The sequence below is a fragment of the Stegodyphus dumicola genome, chromosome 8, assembly GCF_044657685.1.
Source record: "Stegodyphus dumicola isolate Sdum_Otavi_A_Nest chromosome 8, ASM4465768v1".
Classification (NCBI taxonomy): Eukaryota; Metazoa; Arthropoda; class Arachnida; order Araneae; family Eresidae; genus Stegodyphus; species Stegodyphus dumicola.
The window spans coordinates 6,845,306-6,873,201 of NC_140775.1; the positions used below are offsets into that span (position 1 = coordinate 6,845,306).

Sequence of the window (27,896 nt, forward strand, 5' to 3'; positions counted from 1 at the left end):
TTAAAAATGAAAAAAGACACTTGCAATAGAAATATTAGTATTCTATATGTATTATAGAAAATACGTGCAATGAATAATACCAGGACCAAACATTTAAAAAAAAAGAGAAGATTAAGTATTACCTACCCCTCAGTACTTGAGAAAGCAATCCTGGCATATAACATGTAGTTAACTTTTGATTACATGATATTACAAGCATTTTCTTTAGATTTGTCCTACAAATGGTTAAAACGACTGAACATATAATGCCCACAACAATAAAAAAATAAACGTTTAATTACTTTTCGATCGCAACATGCTTCACAATCTACTTAGTATTGTCAAACGTAAATGCCGATTTTTAATGTTTCCACCTTTCAGCTACTAGATAGCGTATCAGAGCGCTGGAATCGTAAATAGTCGTAATCATCTATTAGCGAGCAATTTTATTTTCTCTGTGTTTATCAAATGCAGTTCTAAGCATTATGAGGAAAATTTTAGCTGTTTACTTTTTTACTTCGAGCAGAAAATCCGTATTGTTTACAAGCATTAAAATACTGTTTGTCATCACAAACCACTACTTCTCATTAGTGTATAAAGAACCTTGATTAAAAACTGCTATATGTATTATAGATATTTAATACATTGATTGATACATTGATTGACAGTCTATGTTCCTTAGTTGCATGTTATGGAGAACAATTCTCTAATATTCTGAAGGTGTCCTTTGTATTTTATTTACTTATTCATTCATCTATTATTTCATTTACTTTTTTTACATGTTTTTGAGAAATATATCTGAAATTTTAAAAGTGTCTATCCACCTGTATTTATCCCACTTTTTTTGCGGTATTTTACCGCTTGAATATCTAGTTACGAAAAACAGACAGATAACTTGGCTAGGTTATGCCACTATTTATATGGGTATTTTGATATGATTTTATAACTCAGATTTTAATATTTTAAAATTTAGCAGGAATTTTCTTTGTAATTTAAAATTTTCGTATTAAATAGCACGAAAGCAGTCCATTTTTATACATTTGCGTATTATTAAAATTGAATTAATGATGTCTAGTGCTACCAATAAGAATCCAACGGAAACTGTTAATTAATTTTGCTGTTTAAAATGTTAAATCAAAATATTACTGTATTCTTAACTGTTATCTGAGTAATATTCATTTCCATCCAATGCCGTACATTCATGAACATTATTTTTGCATCTTGTGAGATGAAGTCATTACCAGTAACAAAAATCTAATTCTAACAGTAATTATCTACATTAATTTCAAGTTAAATCTTAATTCGGAAATGCAGGAATTATTTCAATTCGTACGAATAGCTTACTCAGAAATTATGTAAGACCGCAGTGCTTTACTTCGCTAGTGCATTCTTATTAGAATTTAACTCTTGACTTTGCCTTTTCTATATTTTCGCTTTCGGGTGAGCGGTGTGATGGCATCCTAATTAATTTAATTACCACGAATGGCCTTAGGGCATAAAATTGAACTATCTGGGTAAAAATTCTATGTAATTGTATGCCAGTAGTGAAACAATCAATCTGATAAGAAATGGCTGCGATTTGTTTTGAAAATGAGGTGTAAAAGGTTACCAGTTAGGATAATGCGTTTGGCATCAGTTGTACCATTATTGGCGACTCTATCGCCTGCGCCGGCAAAACAAAAAAATACCCTAATGACTTTCTTTGATTCAGAATTGAATAACTTGTAGCCTACTGCAGCAATTTTTACAGACTTAATGACTTTCTTTAATTCAGAATTGAATGACTTGCAGTCAATAAGCAATCTGATTTAGAATTTATTTGTTTCAGAATTGAATGACTTGCAGCCAATAAGTAAATTTCAAAGAACTGAGTGCATTTTCTTCTGTAAAAAATTGCGGCAATATATATGCACCGTATACATAATACCGAACTTAAACGTAAGTACCGGATTTAGAAGATAGTTATAGGTGATGAAGATCATCTATAAATATCTTATCATTTTAGACCACTATTTCTGTAGTTATTATTATGTATTGTTGTTTTATTATTTGCATATACAGTTGTTATTACTTACTGCATACAGATTTACACGCAGTCTTTTCTCTAAATAGTATTCGCTAGCTGTAAAAATGTAAATATTAAATGTATAGACTTTTCCCCCTCTCAAAAAATGCCTTGTTTCTCACAAAATGCTTCATTTTATTAATGTCTATGAACGGAACAGTAACTGTGAACGGTGAAGATAGCCAAACTAATGTGTTTCATGAATTCGCAAAGTTGCAAATAAGTTGCCGTCTTTTAATGGGGTTTTATTTAATCAGAAAGTACGAAGTAATCTTCTGTTAATTTAGCAAAATTAATGCACTTGCTTCTATGTAACTAAAATTTATTACTTTCATTCTTTTTTGCATATGCATTTTGCAAAATATTGAGAGATGAATATAAACTCAAACGAATGTAATTAACCAATTAATATTTTCAATAAATTTGAGATGCAGCCTTATCAGTATTAAATAAAGACAGCGAAATTTATCAAGATTAAAGACTGTAGTAAGGAAATGTGTTAATATTATCCCCCCCCTTTTTTTTTTTTGCTTTACATGTAATTAGTTTTCTGTAGCTTCTGTTCCTTTTTTTACTTTTATTTAACAATTAGATAATTTTTTGGGGCCATTGCTTTTTTGTCATCTGATTTTTCATTGTAAAATTTAATGTGTAAAAGTTAAATTATTCAGGAGTTTTTATATTTCTGTAATTTAATATTTATGTTGAATAGGTATATGATGAAGTTTTATTAATTTGGTGAACCAAGAAAATGACTGTCTTAATTTGTCTGATCATGAGCTTCATCATTGTTTTAATTTGTCTGATCAGTTTTGATCAGTTAATTTGTCTGATTGTAATTAAAATGATTTGTGCAAAGGTGTCTACTAATTCAAACTGAATTACCCAGGGCAGGCGGCGAGGACGGCCCTTTGCTTACTGCCCCACGGGGTTTCCCCTTCTATTTGCTTAATTGCTTAAAGTAGAGTGCAATGAAGGAAACCACTGGCGGTACATTTCTTAAGAGCCACCTCAATAAATAAAGGTGATTTAAATAATAAAGTGTTAATTCAGATGTCAAAGATCTCTTTGTATGCAACATTTCTTGTGTAGATCTTTCCATCATTTTTAAGCTCGCCTTGACGAGCACCATCCATTATTTTTAATTTTACGTCCGTTCTTTCACGAACTCTTGAACAGGCAACATAAAGTTGACCGTTTCCAAATGCAGCCTCAGGTAAAAAAATGCCAATACGTTTAAGCATTTGACCCTGAGACTTATTGATGGTTATAGGAAAGGCAAGTTTTACAGGAAATTGTCTACCTCTCAATTGAAACGGCAACCTTCTGCCGTAGCCAAATCCCTCTAATAGGGAAAAACATTTCTCGAACATCTACGGAAAGGCACCGAGTTGAAATTCGAGACGCGTATCCTCGGATTCTAAAAAATTCTCCGAATCCATCGATACCGGTCTCATCTTCGTACGACTTTAATCGGCCGAGATATTAATTAAAAACTGCGGAAACGTTAATTTCCGCGCTCATTTTTCAGAGTGGCAACAATAAACTATCGGCGACAAACACTTAAGCCGCTTATATATACAAATATGTTAAATTTATTTATTAAATGTTAAATGCACGTACTCTTGTATTTTTAATTTTTCCGGCTTAGCTTTCTCATAATATTCGTCACCCGCTGCATTGCACGGAGAATAAAACAATTTACGGTTACGCAAGTAACCAATAAACTATCGGCGACAAACACTTAAGCCGCATATATATAAGATGTAAAATATGAAATAAAATTACTAACAGAATTATTAAACTTAATTGGAACCAATTGGCACATACGTACATGTTCTTTTGCTTTACTTGTGATCCATGCAGTGTTTTAAAAACAAAACAATAAGTAAATCGACGCATTTCAGCAAAACTGATCGCCTCTGTTTGCAAATGGATGAAACGGATGGAGTATTTTTTTTCCCATCTGGTAGTGCGAGGATCTGTTTAAGTACGTAGATTATAGAAACTAGTTCCTCGGATTCTCAGCTGTCTGTGCTCTGGCATTCCGGCTCTAGTCGCAGATCTGGGTCTTTGGAGTTGTGATTTTTCGCTCTTTTCATCGCTCCTGCTGTAGCTGCGGATCTGATTCCGATGGAGTCTTCATTGTTCACTCTTTTCATCGCTCTTACTCCCTAGCCGAAAATCTGGCTCATTTGGAGTCTTGATTATTTGCTCTTTTCGTTTCCTCGGAGCTTTTTCTTTGAGTTTCATTTCAAGTCTTTGAATACTGTGTCATACTATAGCTATGCATACTAGGTATTACCTATTTTTTATATAATATTATTGTATATTTATGTAAAATAATAAGTTATATTTTTATTTATTTACTTATTTTACAAACGTCTTGTAATCAAGATCTGTGAATTCCTCTTTAACCGTCTTTAGAATAAGTATATATTTATAAACACAAATTTTTCTATCTAATGTATTTTTTCAAGGTGGAGAACAAATCGAGCTATATTTGGCATCATTTTCTCAATGGAGACAAAAAAAAAAAAAAAAAAAAAAAAAAAAAAAAGGAAAATATCCGTATTTGTTAGCAGACAATTTCCTGTACTTTGGGATCTGCCCTGCAGTCTAAAAATTTATTTGTACACTATGCTTTGTAGAAGCAACAAAGTATCAGTTATAGTAATAAAATAATGTATTCTTTAACAAAAGTGAGTTTAGTTTTCGGTATTTTTTAACTTTTAGCATCTTTTTATTCCAAAATTTTATTGCTATTCTATGTAGAAAGGTGTTTTTAAGGAATCTCAAAAGTATAGTTGAAGGAAATGAGTCCAGAGAGTGAGCGTTGAGTTGATTCCAGCGATCCCACTTCTGGCTCAATTCTTTCTGCTTTCCCCCATCTTTGCACACCACACTTTATTTACGCCTGTTCCGAGTCCATTCATGAAGGTCATTGTTAATGAGCTGTGAATCGTTAAAAAGAACTAATTCACTTCAGTGAACAAAAGGTTCTGATCCGATCTCTGAAAGGAGCTATGCTATGGATGATACAAATAGGACACATAGGTCTCCATAAAAAGATGCAAAATAAAAATGAAAGATGATTAAAAAATATTGACAGATGTAAAAGGAACTGTATTGCCTTTAATTCTTTCTTTGTTATAATAATTAAAAATGAGTTTTCTGTAAGGATTAGAAATAAACATATTTAAAGATGAGTTTTAAAAGTTTTTAAATGCATTATCCTGACTAGCAAAGGTTGATTGCTAGCCTTAAACCAAGAATATAGTTTTAAGTCCTGCATCAGATTACTTATTTGTGTTTGACTCATTCCTTTTCTTTTGGGAGTAATGTTAATGAAGCGCACCCTGGACAACATTTTCGATGATGAGATAACTGGAAGCCTAATGGGTTCAGCCATAGCTGACAGACTGCTTTGAAGCAACTTACATGTTCATTTTAAAATCCTCTTTCAAATTTTAATGCATGGCTATTGTGTTTTTAAAATTATCAGAAATATTGGAGCTGAAAATGACATCATAAGTTCTAAATAAAATTTTCGGTACTCTTCTGTTATCGGAACCGGATTTAGAAACGTATGTATGTCTGTGTTCTGGTATACACGTGTACATATATGTATACATACATATGTATGTGTGTAAACACACACAAATGCACATACATACGTGAATACATACATAAATACATATATGCATTTCTGACTCTGTTCCGATAACAGTTGAGTAGCAAATTTTCATTGGAACCCCGGCTATCCATTAGAAGTCAATAGAGTACATTCAAACCCAATGTGCATCAAGGTGGTATTCTCTGCTTCAGTGTGTATCATGCTCATCAGCGCATCAGTGTTTCTTGAATATGTGAATAATGTACCAATACCCCTAATTTAAAATCTCTGGAAGTAGTCCCACTTGTTTGATCCTGATATAAATGGGCTGTTCAGATCTTTTTGCCAGGATGAAGTGGATTTGTTGTGGTTAGTATTCTCACCTGATTTCTGAAGTACGACAAAAGAGTGCTTGAATTTAAGGACTGTGTCTGTACTTATACTTTTTGACTAACAAAGAACTCATTCTTCTTGTACAAGGAAGCTAAAAAAAAACATTTTGGTACATTCGATTATAAAGACTAAGATGATTGGGGTTTATGATTTCACTTATCATGGTGGATTTCATGTGTTTTCGGTCCGCAAAGTAAAAAGAGAAATAAATTTTTTTCCTCAATGGAATCTTAGTTATATGATTTTTATCTGGAGGAACTTCCAACATTGCTAGGCTGTAATACTTTTCAGTGTGAAAGAAATGAATTGGTTACTCAGCTGAAAACATTATGCAATAAATTGCAAAATCTTTGAAATATCAGCAATGTGAAAGGAAATTTGAAAGATCTGAAAAAGCAGATTGAAATAATAATTTATATTAAATGTAATTTACGAAAAGAAAAGTCTTACCATTAATTGCTAAGAATAATTAGAACATAGAATTATCATCACTTACTGAGTGTAAGAAAAATCAGGTACGTTTGGGTAGCTTTCTTCAATTTATTTTGGTCTTATTTTTTGATAATTATTTTCAGATGATCCCATTAATAGGAATTCAAAAGGTAATAGGATGGTTATAGTGAGTATTCTTACAAAAGGAGAAAACAGTTTATCTAATTCTTTAGTCTTTTTGTAAAAGAAACAAAGACAAATTCTGGATTTAAAACCTTTTTTTTTTTTTTTCCAATATGCGATCATATGAATATACTTTTCATATTTTATATTTATAGATAACACTTCTTACTATATTTTACAATGCTGTTTAGATAACTGATGACTTTAATCTATTTTTAATAAGGACACATGAGTGCTTTATCGGTTAATAAACACTTTTATGCTGTTACTTATCTGTCAGCGATTCTGAATTTGCAACTTTTTCTGGATATTAGATCAGCAATTCAAATCTACTAAGACGAAATACAGAAATTATAAAATTAAAAAAAAGGAAAGAAAATCTGAAAGCTTTCAGATTTTATATTAGGGCCAAAAGGTTTTTTTTTAGTTATATGTGTTAACTTTATTTATTAAATATCATGTTCTTCGCACTTAAACCACATAAAATTCAATGCAACAGCAATATCAGAAAATCTTTAAAAACAGCATATCTTTAGAATTTTCGATACACAGTCTCACGCTTTGGAGGTAAATATGGTTTTTCTCTGCACAGCGTTGCCATTGCATGCTGAAATCGTCGAGTTTGTTAATCAAAAATTTGTTAAAGCTTTACAAAATTTGAAATAGATAATAAAACAAATTCGAAATTCAAAATTCGGGCTTCCAAGTGACCATGTTAGGTTGGAGGACTACGTTATTCAAAATTCGATGGCTCTAGGTACCGTTTTTTTTTTTTTTTCGAAGTGCGAGAAACATTCTTGCATTCATGCAGATTCTTCATTGTTTAGTTTCTTTAAATATAATACTAGGCGATAACATTTGATGGCAACAGTTTGAAAAGTGAATCAACGCAGAAAGCGAAACGATGCAAAATGCTGTTTTCAGACTATAGCCCTTTGGGTCTAACGCCCCTTCGGGATTTAAACAACAACAACAACAACAACAACAAAAAAAAAAAAAAAAAAAAAAAAAAAAAACGTACAAATTATCGCATGACGATTACATTGCAGACATCCGTTTTTCAGGCTTTAAGTGTTGTAAATGCATATTCGTATAATAATTTGTGAGCGTAAGAAGAAATAGGGAATATTTTAAATCTCATATTTTTGAGCTAATAAATTTTTGCTGAAAGAGTAAGAAACTTAAGCATTCAAAACCTGTAAATCAGTAGAAAAATCAATGCTATAGAATTTAACAGAATTTTATTATTTGATAATGAATCAAATTGCTTTAATAGAGATAACCGCATGCAATTAATAATCTTCATTTTTCTATATTTTCTATATTACTCTATCTTTTTTAGACCGTATGTTTCATGAAAAATTACCAATGAAACTTTATAAAAGAAATTACTTAATTAATGATCTTTATTAATTAACTACATAAGTTTAAAATTCTATTAACTTCTATACCTAACTTTTTTTTATCAAATTATTTTCAGGTTTTAAATGCTTAAGTTTCCTTCTTATTTTTTCAACAAAAATTTATAACTCAAAAATATGGAATGTAAAAGTAAAAATATTCATGACTCCTTTATTTGCTCACAAATAATTATACGAATCTTGAAATATTAATTCTGAAAACACATATCTGCTATGTTATCATCAAGCGATGATTTGTAGGGGCTTTTTTTTTATCACTATTTTCGACATCGAAGTTTTTGAACTGATGAGATTTTGAACCGTTTTATTTTCGATGACGGTGTTTTAGAACTGTGATGTTTTCTTCTTGCTTTCCCACGATGTTCTGTTACATGACGTTATCGCCTTCCGCTGTTTTCTCCGCGATGTTTTTAGGTGACACCTTATAAAGAAAACTCTAAGAATGTCCGTGAATTATTTTTTTAAAAAGGATCAATGCAAGGAAAAGATTGGGGATCCCTGCTATAGAGGCTAGCATTCCTAGTTAGCGTATCGTTGGGTTCGGTTTCAAATCATGAGGAGAACTTGGAAAGTGTATAGTGTCTTTGCAGCATGGGCAACTTAAAACACACAATGAGCTAAAAGTCCTCTCGAGGGTTTTTGTGGTAGGGAAAGCAGGGAATCGCCTAAGGAAGTCTAATTCAAAATTGGGATGGAACTGGGCAAAAGCATTGTGTCACCTGTAAGGAGCTCAAAATCCATGCCAATGATAAATACAATCTGTTCCTTGCCAGAATGAACTTTGTGGACTTGTTCTGATGTTGCTGTCAGGCAAATGTGATAAGTCACAACAACGTATTTTCATTCGTCTGTGGCTGGCTCAACGCTTAAATTATCAAATTAATTTCACATGCCACCTTGAAGAATATTGCTTGCACTAAATAGTTATATTGCATTCAGATAATGTTGAACACCCTGGGTAATTGTTTCATAAAAGTAGTGAAGAAATTTTGAGGGCACACAGGTACAGGTCCCTGTTCACCAGGAGTAAAGAAATCTGCAAGACTGGGAAGCAGCCGTTACCATACCGTTAGTTGTAGGCAAGATAGGCATATAACCATAATGGTTTTGACCTCTAAATGGATGGCCCGAGGTCCTTGGCGCGCCACTGTTTTACGGCAAGAGGAATGCTGTTCGAACTGGCAAAGTCTCAGCTGGCAGAACTGAAACTAGGATGAAGTGGCACCAACAACTGGCAATAATCTTCATGAGATGAAAAAGTCTTTAAGAAACATAACAGATACAAACAGTGGCGTTTAATATTACAAAGGATGCAAAATACATTCGAAATTAGATGTTCTAATAAAAACTCAGGTGCTATAAGATCAACCACAGTGACAAGTAAGATACACATTGGTATAATGACTGGAAAATATATACACTTTAGCTATTAATAAATAATAATCGTACGAGGACGTTTAAATGGATGTTCTATAGTGGGAATCATAGTTTCCTAAGCTGGCTGAAAATACTACTATTAATAAATAGCATTATGGTGAAGCGCAGCAGCCATGTATATACGCTCCAGCAATAAAGCCAACGAGAAGGTAGTGTCATCTGTCGGCTAAAATAGTAGTGAATTTTATGTTTCACTTTGGTGCGTTTCTCTTATGGTTTTGATTGTTTCGTGTATTACTTTTGTGACTGCTTGGTATTGTTTCATTTATTACTTATGTGACTGCTATTTAAGCAGGCAGAAAATATTATGTGGGGAAAGAGTAATTCTGTATATTTCTACTGGTATGTTCCCATTTGTGAACACTTTCCGTCTAGTTCACGCATATTGTTTCATTAATGAATGCATTTGCACTGCACATTATACATCTGAAATATAAGATTGTCATTTATTATATGGTTATCAAATAATTTTATTTTGAGTGAACTAACTTTCGTTTGTTGTTTAAGTGTCAAAGAATTTTAAAAAATATTAAATATGTCGGATTATGGAATATTATAGAATAAATTTTCTTCTTTTGTTGAAATAATTTATTTTAAATGGCAGTTTCAAAAAGTCTTAATTGAAATAATTGAGTTATCTGTTGAAAACTGGAAAATAGTTAATTTTAAATTATATTTTTATTTATACTTCCGACTGAGAACACTGACAGGTAAATGGTTAATTATCATAGAATACTCATTACTGTTAATAGAGAAATCAATTAAATCCTTTAGAAACTGTAATTATGAACTTTAAATTAGAAAATGACAGAAAATTCAGCAAAGATTTTTTTTTTCGCCCTTCCTACGTGTTAGAGGTGAACAATCTGACTTTATCGCTCTCGCCTGCTGGTGAACCCTTCTGTACTAAAGATAATTTCAGATAGTTCCTTTTCTAAAAATTGAAGCCACGAGTAGAATTTTTTAAAATAACAAAACGTTTTAGGAAATGTTCAGAAATTTCAAGAGTCTCGTATATGCTGCAATCAACAAAAAATAGTTGAATTTATTGATTTCTCTCTTATTTAAAAAAGTTATTGACATAACACAATAAAGTAATGAAATTTAAATTATGTGAACTGAAGAGTTCATCTTGAGTTGGTTACAGAACATTAGAGAAGTAGAACATTTGAGAAATTTGAATTTTACTCTCTTTGGGAAAAAGTGAGTCTTGTTTTGTGTTTTATGCGTGATATTTATGTATATTGGCACAGAAATGTTATTTACAATAATAAAAAAAATGTACAACTGAAGTTTTTTAAGTTTTTAATGTTAGTAATTTATGCAATGCAGCTATTAGTATTTCTAAAATTAGAAATATGTGGCATAAATGTCATCAGTCAATTGTAATTCGTCTTCAGATATCTAGCTATATAATTTTTAATTAGTTAATTAATTAGCTATATAACTTGCTGCAGTTACTGGTTGTAAAGCGTTAAACGTTTCATTAATGCTTTTTAAGTTCAGAATTCTGATATATAAATAAGGAGAAATATTGAATATACTGCTAACATATGTAACATAATAACCATAAAAATTAAACATCTTACAAAAGTATTTTAATAAAGTATGAATATTTTAAAATTAAGTTGTATTTTGAAAAATCTGGCGAATATTTAGAATAGTCTTTATTATCAATCATGCTTAATAAAATGTAGAACATGCTAAATCATCCAAGTGGATTGAGAAAGAATTTGTTTTTTTTTTCCTTTGCAACTGGAGTTATACAAAAAAGATGTGGCAACATCTCAAACACTTCTTTAGCTCAATATTTTAGCTGCATTGATACTAGCGCTTATTTTCCACAATGTTTATATATAACAGTAATAAAAGGAATTAACCAATAACTTTTTGTCACTTCGTTAAACTTTGCACATACATTTCGCTCTGTACAAGTGGACAATAAAATTACTATGTGCATTTGGCGCAGTTATTTACATTCATTCCAAACATGTGCACAATACAAAATGTTACGCCGTATGCCCAAGGCATCATATTAGAAAATCTAAGAAGACACAGAATTTCAATTCTTCACATAAATAAATCGGCTCTTTTTTTTTTTTTTTTTTTTTTTTGTAATGAAGCAGTATTTTCTTTTGAAGAAATTATTTTGATAAATGTGCTAGTTTATAGTTCATAAAACTAAAACTGCACTTTTAAAGTAATTATGATACATATTTTATAGGAAGAAAATATTTCTAGCGATAATCACGCTTAAGCAATTCTGTATACGATTTAATTATGCAAATAAGTGCAAAAAATAAACAAATCAGGTTTTGCTTTTCATTTTTTTCTAGTGCTAAGTCCTCAAGATATACCTTAGAAACATTCCAGAATTTAATTGTAGTCGAAGCTGTCGCTTATTCTGTAATTTTAAAATCGCAGTTTACTGAAGAATCGATTTTGATAGGTAAAAACGTCTGTGCTTCTTAAACCTTCTATGTCATGCTAGTGCAAATGATTGAATGCTTAAGAAATGATGCCATTTACACTGAAACTTGTTCCTGGCTAAATATTAATCACATTTTCTTTGAACAGAGCTACTACTTTGTTCTAAGTGTTTGTGCACTTTTTCTTATGCCAGTTTTCGAAATGTCATAAGCTCACAAAAAAGAGCCAGCTGCATCTAGTTCCAATAACAGTGTCCAAATGTTGTCCAAAGGATAAAAGACAAACAAGACTATTACTTTTTAGAAACAACTTATTTAACGTGATTTGAAGTTTTGAATACCTTAATTAAATAAAAACTTCGCTGTAACATTACTTCTAAAGCAGCTATCTTTGAGCATTCACCTTCAAGAATGATCTAAAATACTTCGCTAGAACATTCTATTCTTGTGCATTTCATGCAATTCAAACGATTTTACTTGTGTTTTGACGATTCGGAGGTAAATTCTACCTACATCTAGATGTTTTCATATCATTATGTTCTACTGGTGCCATTTCCACTTTCTTCTTTTTCTCATTTTATTCTAAACGTTTCCCAGAAAGAATACGGCGTCGCTAGATGATGTCTCATTTTATTTCTTCTTCTATTTAACAGTCTGTGATTTGGATAAAGTCGTCGATGTTTCATATCGATGTAAATTTAAATTAATTAAGAAATCTATTCATTTTATGAAGAAGTGTACCATTTGAGTTCAGGTAAGACAGAAGTCGAAGACACATTACTCCTGAGCTCAAAATTCTTCACTCAGCTTGGAGGGCAGCGAGATATTTAGTGAAAACTATTTTGGAAAATTAACGTGGTTTAGTGTATGAAATATTTTAATATAGTTTAATGTTGATAACTTTAGATGACATCACAGCAGGGCCATGCACGTATTGCATCAGCTATGAATGATGGAATTATTTTTGAAATTAGGTGTAACAAGCATTTAAGAAAAATCAATAATCACGCTTTCTCTCGTAGATGTTGAGGACGGGACATGTTATTCGATTACCAAACACATGGGTAGATGTTCTCGCAAATATTCTAGCAGTTCTACTGACGCTCCGGCACAGTTAGTGAGCTCTAGCTCTCTTAATTCTGGCAGCTGTACTAAAGATGATAGTCCACTTGATGTTAGCAAAGGGCAACCTAGGGGAAAAATAGAATTGTCATTGTTTATCAGTATCTTGATATACAAAATAACTTTATATAAGTGAGTTACAGAAAAGCATACACTTTCCATTATCCATATATGAGATTTGATAGTTGTACACAGTAAACCTTTGTGGAACGCAGACTTGTGGAAGGCAATTTTACGTATATGCGTTACCTTAATTGTTTCCATTTAATTTGAAATCACACTCGTTACGTTGCAGAGCGTCAACCGCTTTACGATAACACTTTTTAATGATTCTTTTGAAAATTCATTCATTAACTCAGTTCTCTACAACGGTCCAAAAAAAGTTAAATTTTCGGAATAGGATTTTGCTGTACACGAAATCTGTTAATGTCGTAACCCCCGCGTTCGACAAGGGTTTACTGTACTTTACTGGAATGGTCTCAGTCTGGCTGCCGGAGCCTCATGTGACGAACCTGCATTTATCCATGGCGGCCCGTAGAGCAAGCACAAAACATCCGATGGTTCAGTTTTCTAATACTATTTATTATTCGTTATATTTACATATTTACAACTGTCCTATTGTTAGGTGGACTACCTTCACAGAAATCATGTTGCCTAATCAAACGACATTTCGTTTCTACTTACATGCGTTGCGCTACTGCCAAGCAGCGCCCTCTACTTCTCTCTTTACAACACTCCCCACCTGTGAACTCTTTAAGTTCACACAAACCGAATACAAAATAAACCAGTATTTCTAAATCAAACACAACATTTGAATACTCTATAAACTACATCAAATTACAAATAACAATTAAGTAATGTTTAAACACGTTAAATCAACTTATAAAGTAATTACTAAATAAAAAACATTATACTAAATCAAATTCGCAAGAATTATATAAACTAAACTACATTTAGCAACAATCAATAAAGATACTCAGAAGATGATATATGTGCAAACAACAAATTAGATTATTACACTGTAACTCTTTACTACTAATTATGCACTTCAAGGTTGTACAGCAATTGTACTGGTCTCTTTAGATTACCTGTTTGAGTTTTAATGAGACACGAGCGAACCTGACCATCTCTGCTAGGATAAGTTTCTATTATCTTACCTAGTGTCCACAAATTCCTAGGTAAACGGTCGTCATGTACAAGGACTACATCATTAACATTAAACTGACCAGACACTTTAGTAGGTGGACATAAATTCACAGATCTTAAAGAAAGCAAGTAATCCTTCCTCCACCTATTCCAAAAGTGGTTTAACAAGGTTTGTTGATGTTTATACCTTTTGATCAAGGAATGTCTAGACCCAATCAAGTCTTCTCTGCACACTCTTGTAACTGGAAGAGAAAGTAAACGTTTACCAATTAAAAAATGAGCAGGAGTTAGCGGTGAGGGTTCTGAAGGGTCATTGTACACATACGTTATGGGTCTTGAATTAATTATGGCTTCGATTTCTACGAAGACTGTTTCTAGCTCATTCAAACAGAGACTAGAACGTCCAACTATTTTCCTTAAACAAGTTTTGATCGTTCTAAAATGCCTTTCCCAGAACCCTCCCCACCATGCTCCTTTTTCCACAATAAACTTCCATGTTATACCGTGGGAAGAAAACAAATTTTGTACAGATGGATGTTGAATACACTTCCAAATTTTTCGCAACTCGAGATCAGCACATTTGAATGTCTTGGCATTGTCAGAATATATCGTTGAGCACAATCCACGGAGAGAAATAAACCTGCGAAACGCAAGCATGAAATTCTCCACGCTCATAGAAGGGACAAGTTCTAGATGTAAAGCTCGAGTTGTAGCACATGTAAACAAAAGCAGATAATGTTTATTCTTGCTGTCCTTTGTAAAAAAGGGACCAGCATAATCCAGCCCTGTTACAGAAAATGGAGATGATTGAAGAACACGATCAGGTGGTAAAGGAGCGGTTTCCTGTGTACCGGCACGCACCTTGTATCGTTTACACAAAAAGCACTTACTTAACGTGGACTTGACGAATTGGCGTCCTTTTATGATCCAAAACTTTTCTCTAATATCAGCTAAGGTAGCTTCGACTCCAGCATGAAACAATTTGTTATGAGACTCAAAAATTACTAGTTCACTGTATCTATCTTTATAAGGTAACAGCCATGGGTGTTTTTCTTCGAAAGAAAAGTCTGAGAATTGAAGTCTGCCCTTTAAACGCAGAAGACCATGGGTATCCAATTCTGGGTTAAGTGAATAAATCGACGATGTCTTTTCTAAGCATTTTCCACTTGATAGATCTAGAATCTCTTTCGCAAAGTATTTTCGCTGTGTAACTTTTACCCAATAGAACTCAGCTCGTGAAATCTCAACAGAGCTTAATGGACCTTTGACTTTCACTGAATTTCGTTTTATATTGTTGGTAAACCGCATAACATAAGCCGTAATTTGATACGCCTTCAGCAGCCTGCTGAATCGCGTTAACTCTAGTAATGCCGAAGATTCTACGTCTTGAACAGAAACATGAAGAGATGTTTGCACCCTTGCTTCGTTCTGAACGCTCTCCTTGTCGATGTTGGTCTGTTGATTTACTGGCCAAACACTTTCAGGTTGAGACAGCCAGTTAGGTCCCTGTAACCAAAGGGAACTTCTCACAAGATTAAAGGCATTTTCTCCTCGAGATAAAAGGTCAGCAGGGTTTTCACTCCCACTGCAGTGAAACTAGCATTCAGGATCCGTGAGTGACTGAATATCAGAAACTCTGTTTGATACAAAGGGTTTCCAGTTTCTTGCACATCCCTTTATCCAGTAGATAGTTATTTGGCTATCACTCCAAAGAAACTTTTGATGACACAGTTCAGGAAACAGCTTTGTCAAATACATAGACAATTTGGCGGCTACTAATGCAGCCATCAACTCCAAACGAGGTAAAGTCATAGTCTTGAGTGGAGCTACGCGACCCTTTGCGGTAATGAAACTGGTGCAAATAATGTTTTCTGAATTAAGGTATCTAAAGTATGCTACTGCGCCGTACGCTTTAGGGCTAGCGTCAGCAAATACATGAAGAGTAACATTAGATTTTTCACTACTACCAAAATATTTTCTCGGAAGAGAAAAATCCTCCAACACCTTTAATTCAGCTTGCCAGCGACTCCAGTCCTTAATTATTTCTAATGGAAGGGTATCATCCCAGTCCACACCTAATGTCCAAATTTTTTGTAACAGAATTTTCATTTTCATCACAAAGGGTTGAAACACACCAATTGGATCGTAAACTTTGGCCACCCTTTGGAGAATAGTCCTTTTTGTGACCTCAGCACTGTCATGGGATAAATTTCCTAAAAATGCGCAATTCAACTTGATCTTATCTGCTTCAGAGTTCCAGATCATGCCCAAAAATTTTGACTCTTTAGCTGGTTCTATGTTATAACCTTTTCCAATCCACCAGGAATTAAGTTCCTCGGAATTTGACCTTAATTTTCTCAAATTCATCTCAGCGTCTTTAAAAATCTTAACCGCGTCTGAGGATAATCGACATGCATCTTCAATAGTGTCTGCACCGTAGTATAAATCGTCTACATATAACGAGGAATCTAACATTTCATAACTTTCTGGATTTGTGCTGTTATATTTTTTAATGTGGAATTTTATCGTCATCGCTAAAATTGCTGGACTACAGCAAAGTCAGAATGGAAGACGTTTAAACCTTAAAACTTTATATTTTTCCTCACTATTCCCGAACCAAAGAAATTTTAAATATTCCCTATCCTTTTCTAAGATTCCTATCATTAAAAAGGCCTTAGCTAAATCTCCACTGAAAGCAATTTCATATTTCCGAAATTTTAAAATTATGTCCAAAACCACGGGGATCAAACTAGGTCCAATGTCTAAAAAATCATTTAAGGACTTTACACCTTTAGTTCTAGAAGAGCTCGCGTCGTAAACAATCCTACAACTTGTGGTTTCCTTAGGTTTTATTATTTCCCTGTGCGGCATAAAATACGATGCCTCCGTTATTTCCTGTGAACACTTCTCAACTATACCCTCCTTCATTTGCTCTTCAATTACGGATTTATACTGCTGATAAATCTCAGGATTTCTAATAAGTCTATTTTTAAGACTTTCAAATCGTCTTAATGCGACTCCGAAATTATTTTCTAATTGCCCTGCTTCCGGTTTCCATAATAAACTGACATAGTATCTATTACCTTCTACCCGTATTTCCTTTTCAATGCTGTGAACCATTTCTTTCACCTCGTTAGAAATCGCTGAGTCATCGGTAAGGCCCAGCAAATCTAAAGTGCACAACGATCGCAATGAATCAGTTACGCAAGAAGAAAGGTTTACTATTGCCGTGTTTTGAGATACTATTTCGCTCTCTTTATCTTGAAGGCCAACTGGGACCCATCCAAACATAGTAGAAATCGCATAAATTTCCTTTCCTAATTGAATCTTTTCCCCCCTTACCATCTTCCAGTAATAATCCACACCTATTAGAATTCCAACGCTTTTTTTACATAAACAAGCGATTCGCAATCCGCACTCATACATCATTTTTAGTGTTTGTTTTGACGGCGTGGTCATATGCGCAGCCGTTATGGCGTCAGTGACGAGACAGCTGATTTTTATTTTGTTCTTTTGCTTCGCATCCGAAACACAGAATTCGACAACCTTATATGTTTTAGGTACTGCGTATTTCATTCCGAAAAAATAAATAGACAATGTTTCTTCTCCAACAAATTTTAAGTTTAATTTCTTAACTACACTAATATGAACAAAACTTCGTGTAGCACCACAATCGAAAATTAAATTAGTTAACTCTGACTTTCCGTCATAATGAGCTAACACTGAACAGGTTTGCAATAAAGCATTTTTATTCAATGATTCATCACATGGAACAACAGAAAGCGTGTGTTCTTTCGGGGAGTTTTGTGTTTCATCTACTGAATTGTCTCGCGAACTTTCGCACAATTCTTTTATATTTTGATTTGAAGCCGTTCGCGCTTTGTTACGATTTGAACTACTCGTACATAGTGACTCATGATGCGACTTAAACCCGCATCTTAAGCAGTTAGTTTTATTTCTGCACGATTTCCAAATGTGATATTTTCGAAAACAAATAAAGCATCTATTTTCAGTACGTAACTTACACAATTTTTCTTTAATGCTTTTATCACAAGAAAATGAATTATGGGACTTTTCGCAGAAGATGCATGCACGATTATCAACAGCATTGAAACTGGCAGCCGTAGGTACATTTCTGTGAATTTTTTTATAATCAGACTTAGCATGTTCGAAACGTGGAGGCAAGGTAATTCTTTTATCTCGCGTCAATAAACTCGACGCTTCACGACATTCAATTTCTCGCTTTATGAAGTCCAACAAGTCTGAAACATTAATTTCTTCATTTGGGTTTTTCCTTCGATTAAATTCCAGAACGAACTCTTCTGGAATAGCTTTTAACAACACAGGTATTAATAACTGACCAAATGAACCTTTCGTAACTCCTTGCGCTTCCAAATTCCGAACTGCAATTTCGATTTCATCATATAACCTACGTAAAGCTTTAATATTATTTGAATTCCTTACTGGTTCTAAATTTAACAGTTTGTTCATGAATTGACTAATTATTATTTCTTTTTTCCCGAATCTATCCTTTAAAGTTTTTATACTCTCATCGTAATTTTTTGCATTTAATTCTAATGAAGATACTACATTACTCGCGGCACCTGTAAGTAATGTTTTCAAGTATGCGAATTTTTCTATCTTACTAAGACTTTCGTTTTTGTCTATAGTGCTTTCGTAACTGTTCCAAAACTCCATAAATTTTTCAGGATCACCTGAATATTTCTCTAAAATTAGTTTTGGAAGTTTTACCGTACTTTGTACATTTTGCAGTCTAACCAAGTTTTGTTCAGGATCTTTAATACTTATTTAATCCTCTTCCAACATTCGATTAATTCGTTTAATAGCTCGAGAACATTTTTCCTGATATTCCTCAGAACTAACTACATCCGCTTCTAGAGAATCTATCTCAATTACGGAATGAATTGCCTCGTCTAATTCTTTTAAATTACTTTTCTTTTCTATTAATAATTCATGCACTTCGCATAATTCATTTGTATCTTTCTTTGCTAAGCTATCCTCGACTTTCTTTAATAGTTTAGATACTACCGTTCTCAATGCGGTTCTCTTTCGTTTTAATCTATCTAGTTCTGCCATTATTTCGCGTTAATACACAAATGTACCCAAGACTGCAAATTATCAAAATTCAAATCAAACACGTTCAAGATTTAATAATAATCATGCTCTTACCTAGGGCATGGTCTGGACACATACTTCCTCGTGAAGTTCACTTTAACAAATCCAAACATTTCCGTAAGATGCACCATTGTGACGAACCTGCATTTATCCATGGCGGCCCGTAGAGCAAGCACAAAACATCCGATGGTTCAGTTTTCTAATACTATTTATTATTCGTTATATTTACATATTTACAACTGTCCTATTGTTAGGTGGACTACCTTCACAGAAATCATGTTGCCTAATCAAACGACCTTTCGTTTCTACTTACATGCGTTGCGCTACTGCCAAGCAGCGCCCTCTACTTCTCTCTTTACAACACCTCATGCGGCATTCGAATACATTTAAATCGTGTATTTGTTGAAAATATAGTGTTGCAAACATTCAGGATTTTAGTTATAGCAAATCTGAGTTTACATTATTTTCATTTTCATAAAAGACGCACCAGAAAATCTATAAATGGAGCTAATTAATTTACAATGGGATATAAATCTTATTAAAAGATCTGAAGATACAGATTAACTTTTACTCGTACTTGTCAAAAGAGAAATACACTGAGTTATGAATTTTTATATTAATCGTTTTCTTTGGAAAGACATTTATGTATGAAGAGTATTTTTTTCCACCATTGAAAACTGCTAAGAAAATAACCCAAAGGACCGATGAGCATCTACAATCCGTCATGAAGATAATTTCTACTAATTCATTTCCACGGCTACAAATTTTATCACAATCGAAATGCCATTAAGCGCTACGCTGTATTAAGAAATAAAGAAGTTTATAACAATTTACATACAAAAATGTATTTTTATTTATATGCCAAAGAAAATTTAATGAATAAGAAGAAGAGGCAATGTTGTCATAATTTATTTTTTCACATCTAGAAAGTTTTCTCTAAAAACTTAAAATGTTCTCATAATTTATTTATTTTTAGTTTAATTTAAAGTCAATTATTCAATAATTAATACTGTTGCTTTCTACGGGTTCGTGGATTTGGAGTGACTGATGACAACAACTGATAAAGAATCAGAACACAATTTATTCCTCATTATTCCACAGAAGAGTTCCAAAGACACGTTTACAGCCGTGTCGTACACGTTAAAAGTACGATAAACACGCTGAAACAATGAACAACACAGCCTTCAACCTATCAGGCTATAACGGGGAAGACAGCTTCACGACAAAGCACTAAAGTACGGCTTCTGACTCGGTCGGTCGCTCTCGAGCTGATCTTAGAACTCGCACTACTACTGAACTCAACACACTTAAGATACTCTTCGCGATAAACTGTTACTTCGCGCGCAGGCATGGTATTTATAGCTTTTGACAACATTCTCAGCAAAACCAGTAAGAATTCGTTCTAGAATTTTCTCGCTTCGTCTATGAAATATCGCCTATTTTGTCGCAAAACTGGCGATTTCGCACCATTTCTGGCAACCCTGCCTTTCCTTGCCATTTTCTGGTTGGACAAACTATCTTACAGTAGCTGGATATTTCGCAACAATATATAAAAAATATTTGAAATAAATATCACTCTAAAAATTTAATATTAAGCTGTTAGTGTGCTTGAATTACAAAGTGTATCATCAGAAATTTCATGCAGGTATCAAACTTCAGATTCCAGATAGAAAATAAATATAATTTTGAATTTTTTTCATCTGGGTTATTATTATTGTTTACGTATGTTTTGATACATATTTAGTAGCGAAATATAAAATTTAGTTCAAACATGTTTTTTGTATTGATAAAAAATATCTTCACTTTTTATAAAAAGAAAAATAATAAAATAAATTCTTAAAGGTTTCAAATTTTGGCAGTCGCTCCAAAGGTTTTCTTAAGGGTTTTTTGTACTCTCACTCACAGTCTACCAGTCTGCTGTTACATCCCAGTCTGCTGTCTCTCCTACTGATCCATGTTTTTTTTATCCTTTTAGCTTTATTAAGCACAATTTTCTTCGCACTTACACCATATACAATTAACAGCAAAATTACAAAAATTTTAAAAGCAGCATAGCAGTATATGTTTAGATGCAGTCTTGTTTGGCACACATTTTTCTCTTTTTTTCAGTCTTTTCTCAGTTCATCATATACGTTCATTATTTTTTTTTTTTTTTTTTTTTTTAATATTAACGCCAAGTTTGGCAAATTTTGCCGAATTCTCGCCAAATTTGGCGAGGATAAAAATTAGTCACCAATACCGTTGTCAGCTTGGCGATCTCTCTCCAAATTAGAGAGATAGCCATTTACTCAATATTAAATAAACTTGGCCCTCTATTCTTACTTTTCCGGTAAGCATCGGTCCTTTAAATTTTCATATTACATTACATAATAATTTCACAAAAATTATCTACCTATATACAAAATTCGTAGCAATATATAAATGTTCTTAAAGAAAATCTGAAAGCATCTGCAAGAAATCTTGGAATGAAAACTGCATTCAAGTTCTAGCAGGATAGATTGCATCTAGTATTTTTTCAGCCAAATGCACAACTTTGGAAGCACAACTTCCATTATTGTTTTTCTTACATCAAGAACTTCTTTTCATCCATCCTTTTTCAAAGATTGTGATAGTTTCTGGTTCTAATAACTCTGCTCTTCCGAGTTCAAATAGAAGAATTTCTATTTTTCTATATCCCGTGCATTCTATTTTTCTATTTCCCATGCTGTTAAGGAAATTAACGCCATTTTGAGAAAAATCAACGCGAGCTGCGATAGTAAGTTCTTTTTAGGCTTTTAAAATTTAAGTTTTCTTTTTTTAACATACTTAGTTTAAATTTGCAGATCTTAAAAAAAAGAAAAAAAAAAAAAAAGATTTCACTATTACATTTAACACAATTGATAATTTTCAAGAGTTAAAAAAGATCAGAAATTTAAGTTTACGAGACCACTCTTTTTTAATAAGTTTGACTACTTGTAAAATGTTTCGTAATTTATATAAATAGCGTTTATAGAATATTTATGTACAGTTCTACTAGTTTTTCATTCTATTTACTATAACTTAAAAATTTATATGTTTTTGTTTTATTTTGTGCATTTTTATTTAATTTGGTATGCTTTTATATTTACTGTAATTTTAATTCAAAAAGTGATGAGTAGTATGTAGAGGAGAATCTCTTCAACAATGTAAGACTACCTGGAGAGATAATTAATTTACAACAAATTAATACAAATTAATTCAAACAAATTAACACAAAATTAATACAAATTAATTTACAGCGGTTTTGAGCCTTATATTGTCGAGAGGAACGAAACATGTTGGTCAGTACTCACTAATCGACCCGTTTTAATGTTTTAAATACTTGACAGTTCTGTATGAAGCATTAAACAATGGTGATTAATTTATTATGTTTTCATTTATTTTTTAATTGTAATGGTTATGCTACCGTTTAAACAAATTGTAACTTCCCTTACAAAAAGCTTAGTTATCTAACTTTGACTACAATCAATTTTCACTTTTAATATTACGACTTCATAAATTTTCCATACACCTTTTTCCTCAGATAATATACTCAAAATACACTCTTAGAAAAAAAAAAAAAAAAAAAAAAAAAAAAAAACACGACGCACCACGACACCACCGAGAAGATATAAAGCAAATTGGGCACAAATTGATATGCATACAGGTGATATGCATACATGTATACGGAAAATACAAAATTTTACAGTTTGGCTGCCAATGAATGAACGGTTGTCGCTACAGCGCATCTGATCTGCGCAACTGGTAGGATATTTAAGAGGAGAAATTACGATCCCAGATCATAAATTCTTCACGAATTTCATTCTATGTACTCTGGTAGACAGTAACTATGCCTCGCATACAGGTGCGCGAACGATAAGCGCCGATGTCAGAATTTGAAAGAGGTCGCCTCAAAGAGGTTGGTCTTATCGGCGAATAGCTCGACATTTGAGCAGGAGCGATGCTACTATTAGACGATGTTGGCAAGAATGGGTGAACCATGGCCGCACACAGCGTCAAGAAGGAAGAGGTAGGCCTAGAGAAACGACACAACGTGTAGACCGAGCAATCGTCACAGCGGCACTCACAGCCCCAGATGCATCATTATCATCGATTGTACGTGCAACTAGTGCTTCAGTGACTGCAAGGACCATTCACAGACGGCTCATAGAAAGGGGGCTGAGGTCACGGCGCCCCTTGCGCCGACTATCATTGACCTCTGTACAACGTGAAGCCCGTTTGCAGTGGTGTCGAGCTCATTCGCACTGGAATGTCACTGACTGGAGTAGAATAGTCTTCAGTGATGAGTCCCGCTTTGAACTGAGCCCCGATGACCAGCGAAAACGAGTCTGGAGATGACCCGGACAGCGGTGTGATACCAAACTGACTGTCTTCCACAGACAAGCCGATAACCAGGAGTGATGGTCTGGGGTGCCATTTCATTTCATAGTAGGACCCCTTAGGTTGTCATCTGTCGCAATCTTACAGCACAGCGGTACGTCGACGAAGTACTACGGCCCGTTGTGTTGCCCTTTATGTCCCGCCACCCTAAGCTTACATTTCAGCAAAATAATGTCCAACCCCACACTGCACATGTTGCCGAACATTACCTTGGCCAGCAAGGCCGCCGGATTTCTCTCCTATTGAGCACGTTTGGAGCATTATGGGCAGGGCCCTCCAACCATCTCAGGATGCTGACGATCTAAGGCACCAGTTGTACAGAATTTGGCACGATATCCCTCAGGAGGACATCCACAACCACTATCAATCGATGCCAAGCCGAATAACTGCTTGCATAATGGCCAGAGGTGAACAAACGCGTTACTGACTTTTTCACTTTGTGAACCTCTATCACTTCAATAAATCATCCAATTTTTCTCAAACTGTAATCATTTGTTTTATTGTACATGTACATCACTTCTACCGATTTTCGTCCCATTCGGATAACTACTTTTTGTTTTGTCTAAGAGTGTATATATTCCTTTTGAACTCAATCATATATATATATGTTTTGTTTTCAAAAGAATTGTTTTGTAAATATATAGTATATATATACACATGCCTACATGGATGACGAAACACGAATTGAATGATTGAAGAGTTAGGTTTGGAAGCAACTTTATCTTGATAAGTCTGTCTCCTGCCTGCTCAACAATCATTCACTTGTGCATTTTTCTAAATAAATTTTTAGGATTAAATCATTTTTAGAATTTTATATTTATTCATGAATTTGATACTTGCACTTGATTTACATATGCTCTCAGAATTTAAATGATATTGTAGATTAGTTCGCAATAACATTAATCATTTTTCCTTTATTTGTTTTCATTAAATTAAATTTAAATTTGATTTTAATTTGCTTTCTATGAATAGAGAATGTTTGTTAAATTCAAATTTCATTCCTTGCAGCAATGGCACAAGAGAATTATTTAAAATTAAATTTAACTTTACTTTATTCTTTTGAAGCAGTATATATATGTATAATATAAACTCTTATACTCGGTTGCAATTATTATGTTACAGAGGAAATGCCTTGCTTTTATTCCAATTTACTAATTAATTTAGATGCTTTAAGTTTATTCTACTTTAATCCTCCAGCTATAGCGCAGGACGGGTTTTAAAAAGAATTTTTTTCGAATTTTTATCCTATATATATATATATATATATAAAACAAAAAAAAACAAAAAAAAAAAAAAAAAAAAAAAAAAAAAAAACGATTCGTATAACATTTTTGAAAACAAGCTCATTTTAAAAATGATCAGGAATAGTATACGGGAAAGAAAAATATGTTTCATTAGCACTGAATAGCAGATATTTTCAAATAAAACTAAGAAACACAAGGGTCCGATAATAAATGTGAGCCACTATAAATTAGACAAGAATCTTTATGCTCTTGTTAAAATCTACCATTTTCAAATATCAACTGAAAGAATTAAACGGTGAGAATTAAAGATAGAAATTCTACGCGCTCAGCAAACTCGAGATGTACATAACGCTGAACACCTACTTTGTTACACTCAAACACGCATTAGCTGCAAAAATATTATTACAATCAATAAATGTTTAGGTATATTAACAACTTACTCTGTATTCTCTAACATACTCTGCATTCTCGACTATAGCAATTTTGAGTATAGTTCAAGAATAGGTCAAAATTCCAAGAGCATGAGCATATGTTGCTATGATTGGCTATTGTGTTCATCCAACTATGCAACTGCAGATGAATGTCTGAAAGAACGTGACGAATAACTGGATATTTTTTGAGAGAAGATCGATCCTAATACTGCGTTGAGAAACCACCGCATTGCAGTCACCTAAAGAGCAGAAATCTTGAAAAACTTTACCTTCAACAAATAAATGCCCGTGTGGTAGAAAACATCTATTCATTTATTAAGGAAGACAGACTTTTATGACAGACAGAGAGGACTTATATGTACAAAATTAATACTGAAATAAAACACTTTAATAGACAGGGATTTGCAAAATATAAAACCCCATAAGATTATAGATAGAGGTTATACAGAGAGACTGAATATAATAAGATTCTGTATAGAGATAAACGAAAATATATAACATTAAAAATATCTTTTCAGGTTGAAAAGTTCATAAAATTATCTTTTCTTATATAAAGATTAATATTTTAAATTATATTTGTTAGATAGGTTATCTGTATTAATCTAGAGGAATGTTCGTATATTTGTAATTCATTTAAATCTCCAATTTTATTATGTTTTTGCTGAAACTAGGCACACTTGACCTTCAAACGAAGATGAAGGTCATAGATTTCTCAAAATCATCCCACGGAGGACACATTCTTTTATAAATATCAGACTCATCAATATGAAAGAAGTGTGCTGCCGTTCGGCAAATCACAAAACATTTGTCTTTCGAATTTAGTAAACAAGCTCAGTAATTTAAAAGAAATGTGTTGCCACTGTCCGAATTAAAATAATTTTATCTTCCATACAACAGTATGTTGTCATTCAGCAAAACACAAGATATTTTTCTTTCAAATGTATTCTGTTATTAAATAACAAACTAAGCGATTTAAATGTAATAAATACAAATTCATCTCCATCATTATTGATTACCAGCCGGAACAGCTTTTATATTGAAAAATTGCCTTTAGGACACCCAACTCGGGTTCAAGTCGACTTTGTTTCATTCCCGCTGTCAGCGGAATATGTACCAAGCAAGGAATTTGCAATTTTTCTATAATAAAAATGAATATTATTATTTCTACACAACTTCAATTTTGAAATCATGTCTCTCTTAGGTTCACGTCGCTGTTCTCGCTATCAATTTTTACAAAAACCGTCAGATGGTGCTGTGTTCGTTTACTCTTTAAAACAGCGTAGAACTTTCCAGAATAGTGTGGAATTTGAGCGAGACAGAGTTTTCTCAGTTTTTCGCGAATATTTAAAAAATGCTGAAGAAATGGTGATTTTACGAAAGCTCGTTTCCGTAAAAAGACATAACCGAGAACAAAGCAGGTTTTAGTTATTACTAAAACCGTTAGGTGGCGCTTTGTTAATTATCTCTTTAGAACAGTGTAGAACTTTTGAATGTAGAATTTAAGTCCGCTGTCTGTCTGTTTTTCACGATTATTTCGAAAACGAGATTCTAACCCCCCTGGTCAAACTAAGTACTTCATCTAGGTCAGGGGTTCTCAAACACATTAATTTTTATACCGGAAGGATAAGAATATATATATATATATATATATATATATATATATATATGTACAGACCATTATAAAAGCATTTTCTGGTTCAGAATCAACACATCCTAAATGGTGTGTTTCTAATCAAAGAATAAAACATTTTAATGAGTTCATCGATATAACGGTTCAACGATTTTAAAGTTTAAAGGATAAAACATTTTCCGACTATGACAATTTTATCAACGTAAATCAAAGAGTCTAGTTAAAACTTTTCCCTTAACAACTATCGCACGTCAGTGGAGGGGGAAGAAGCAAACTGCGGTTACGACTCATTTCATTGCACACTGTTAAATGGTATTCATTGCACACTAAAATTGTAAATAGTAGTGAACTAAAGGCCCAATGTATAAAAAAATTCATTCCCTTCATATATTGATATAAAACTGTCTTTGATCCTGAGAGTATTGTTTTGGTAGCTAATGCTTCATGATGCTTTTGCAATGTGCGGCCATGGCTTCTCCCGTAACCCCTTTAATTTTGGCAAAATTCCGCTGCGACAATATGTTATTGAACAGTAGTATCAGCACACATTCCTAAAATTTTTTCCGGTTTATTTCATGGACAATGATAATGTCATCTGCAATGGTATGATTTGGAATAAACTTCCAGAATAAAAATTCTTCATCTATGACTTCTCTTTCAAATCGAATATAAGCTATGCAAAGTGGCTACGTCTGTACTTTTATCGAACTGAATCACAATATATATTCGCTTTCGCTCTGTATTTTCGAATGGTGTTTGCTGAACTAAAGTTTCTTTTATTCTTCGCGGAACAGCGTTATTTGGCAAAGTCAAATGTCAAAACTGTACCACCAA

At 33.1% G+C, this 27,896-nt stretch overlaps 2 protein-coding genes across 2 annotated transcripts in view; one reads left to right on the forward strand and one right to left on the reverse strand.

Annotated features, from left to right (window-relative positions):
- The first annotated feature begins 4,202 nt into the window (after positions 1 to 4,202).
- Positions 4,203 to 27,896, forward strand: part of LOC118196057 (uncharacterized) — a 143,286-nt gene continuing 119,592 nt past the window's right edge. The window contains exon 1 of the mRNA XM_085821542.1: positions 4,203 to 4,342. The gene's annotated coding sequence lies outside the window, so the exon portion shown is untranslated. The remainder of the gene's footprint in view (positions 4,343 to 27,896) is intronic.
- The window catches only part of LOC118186052 (uncharacterized), an 81,545-nt gene continuing 64,825 nt past the window's right edge, over positions 11,177 to 27,896 (reverse strand). The window contains exon 5 of the mRNA XM_035356043.2: positions 11,177 to 13,145. Within this exon, the coding sequence (XP_035211934.1) occupies positions 12,997 to 13,145 (149 nt within the window). The 3' untranslated portion in view covers positions 11,177 to 12,996. The remainder of the gene's footprint in view (positions 13,146 to 27,896) is intronic.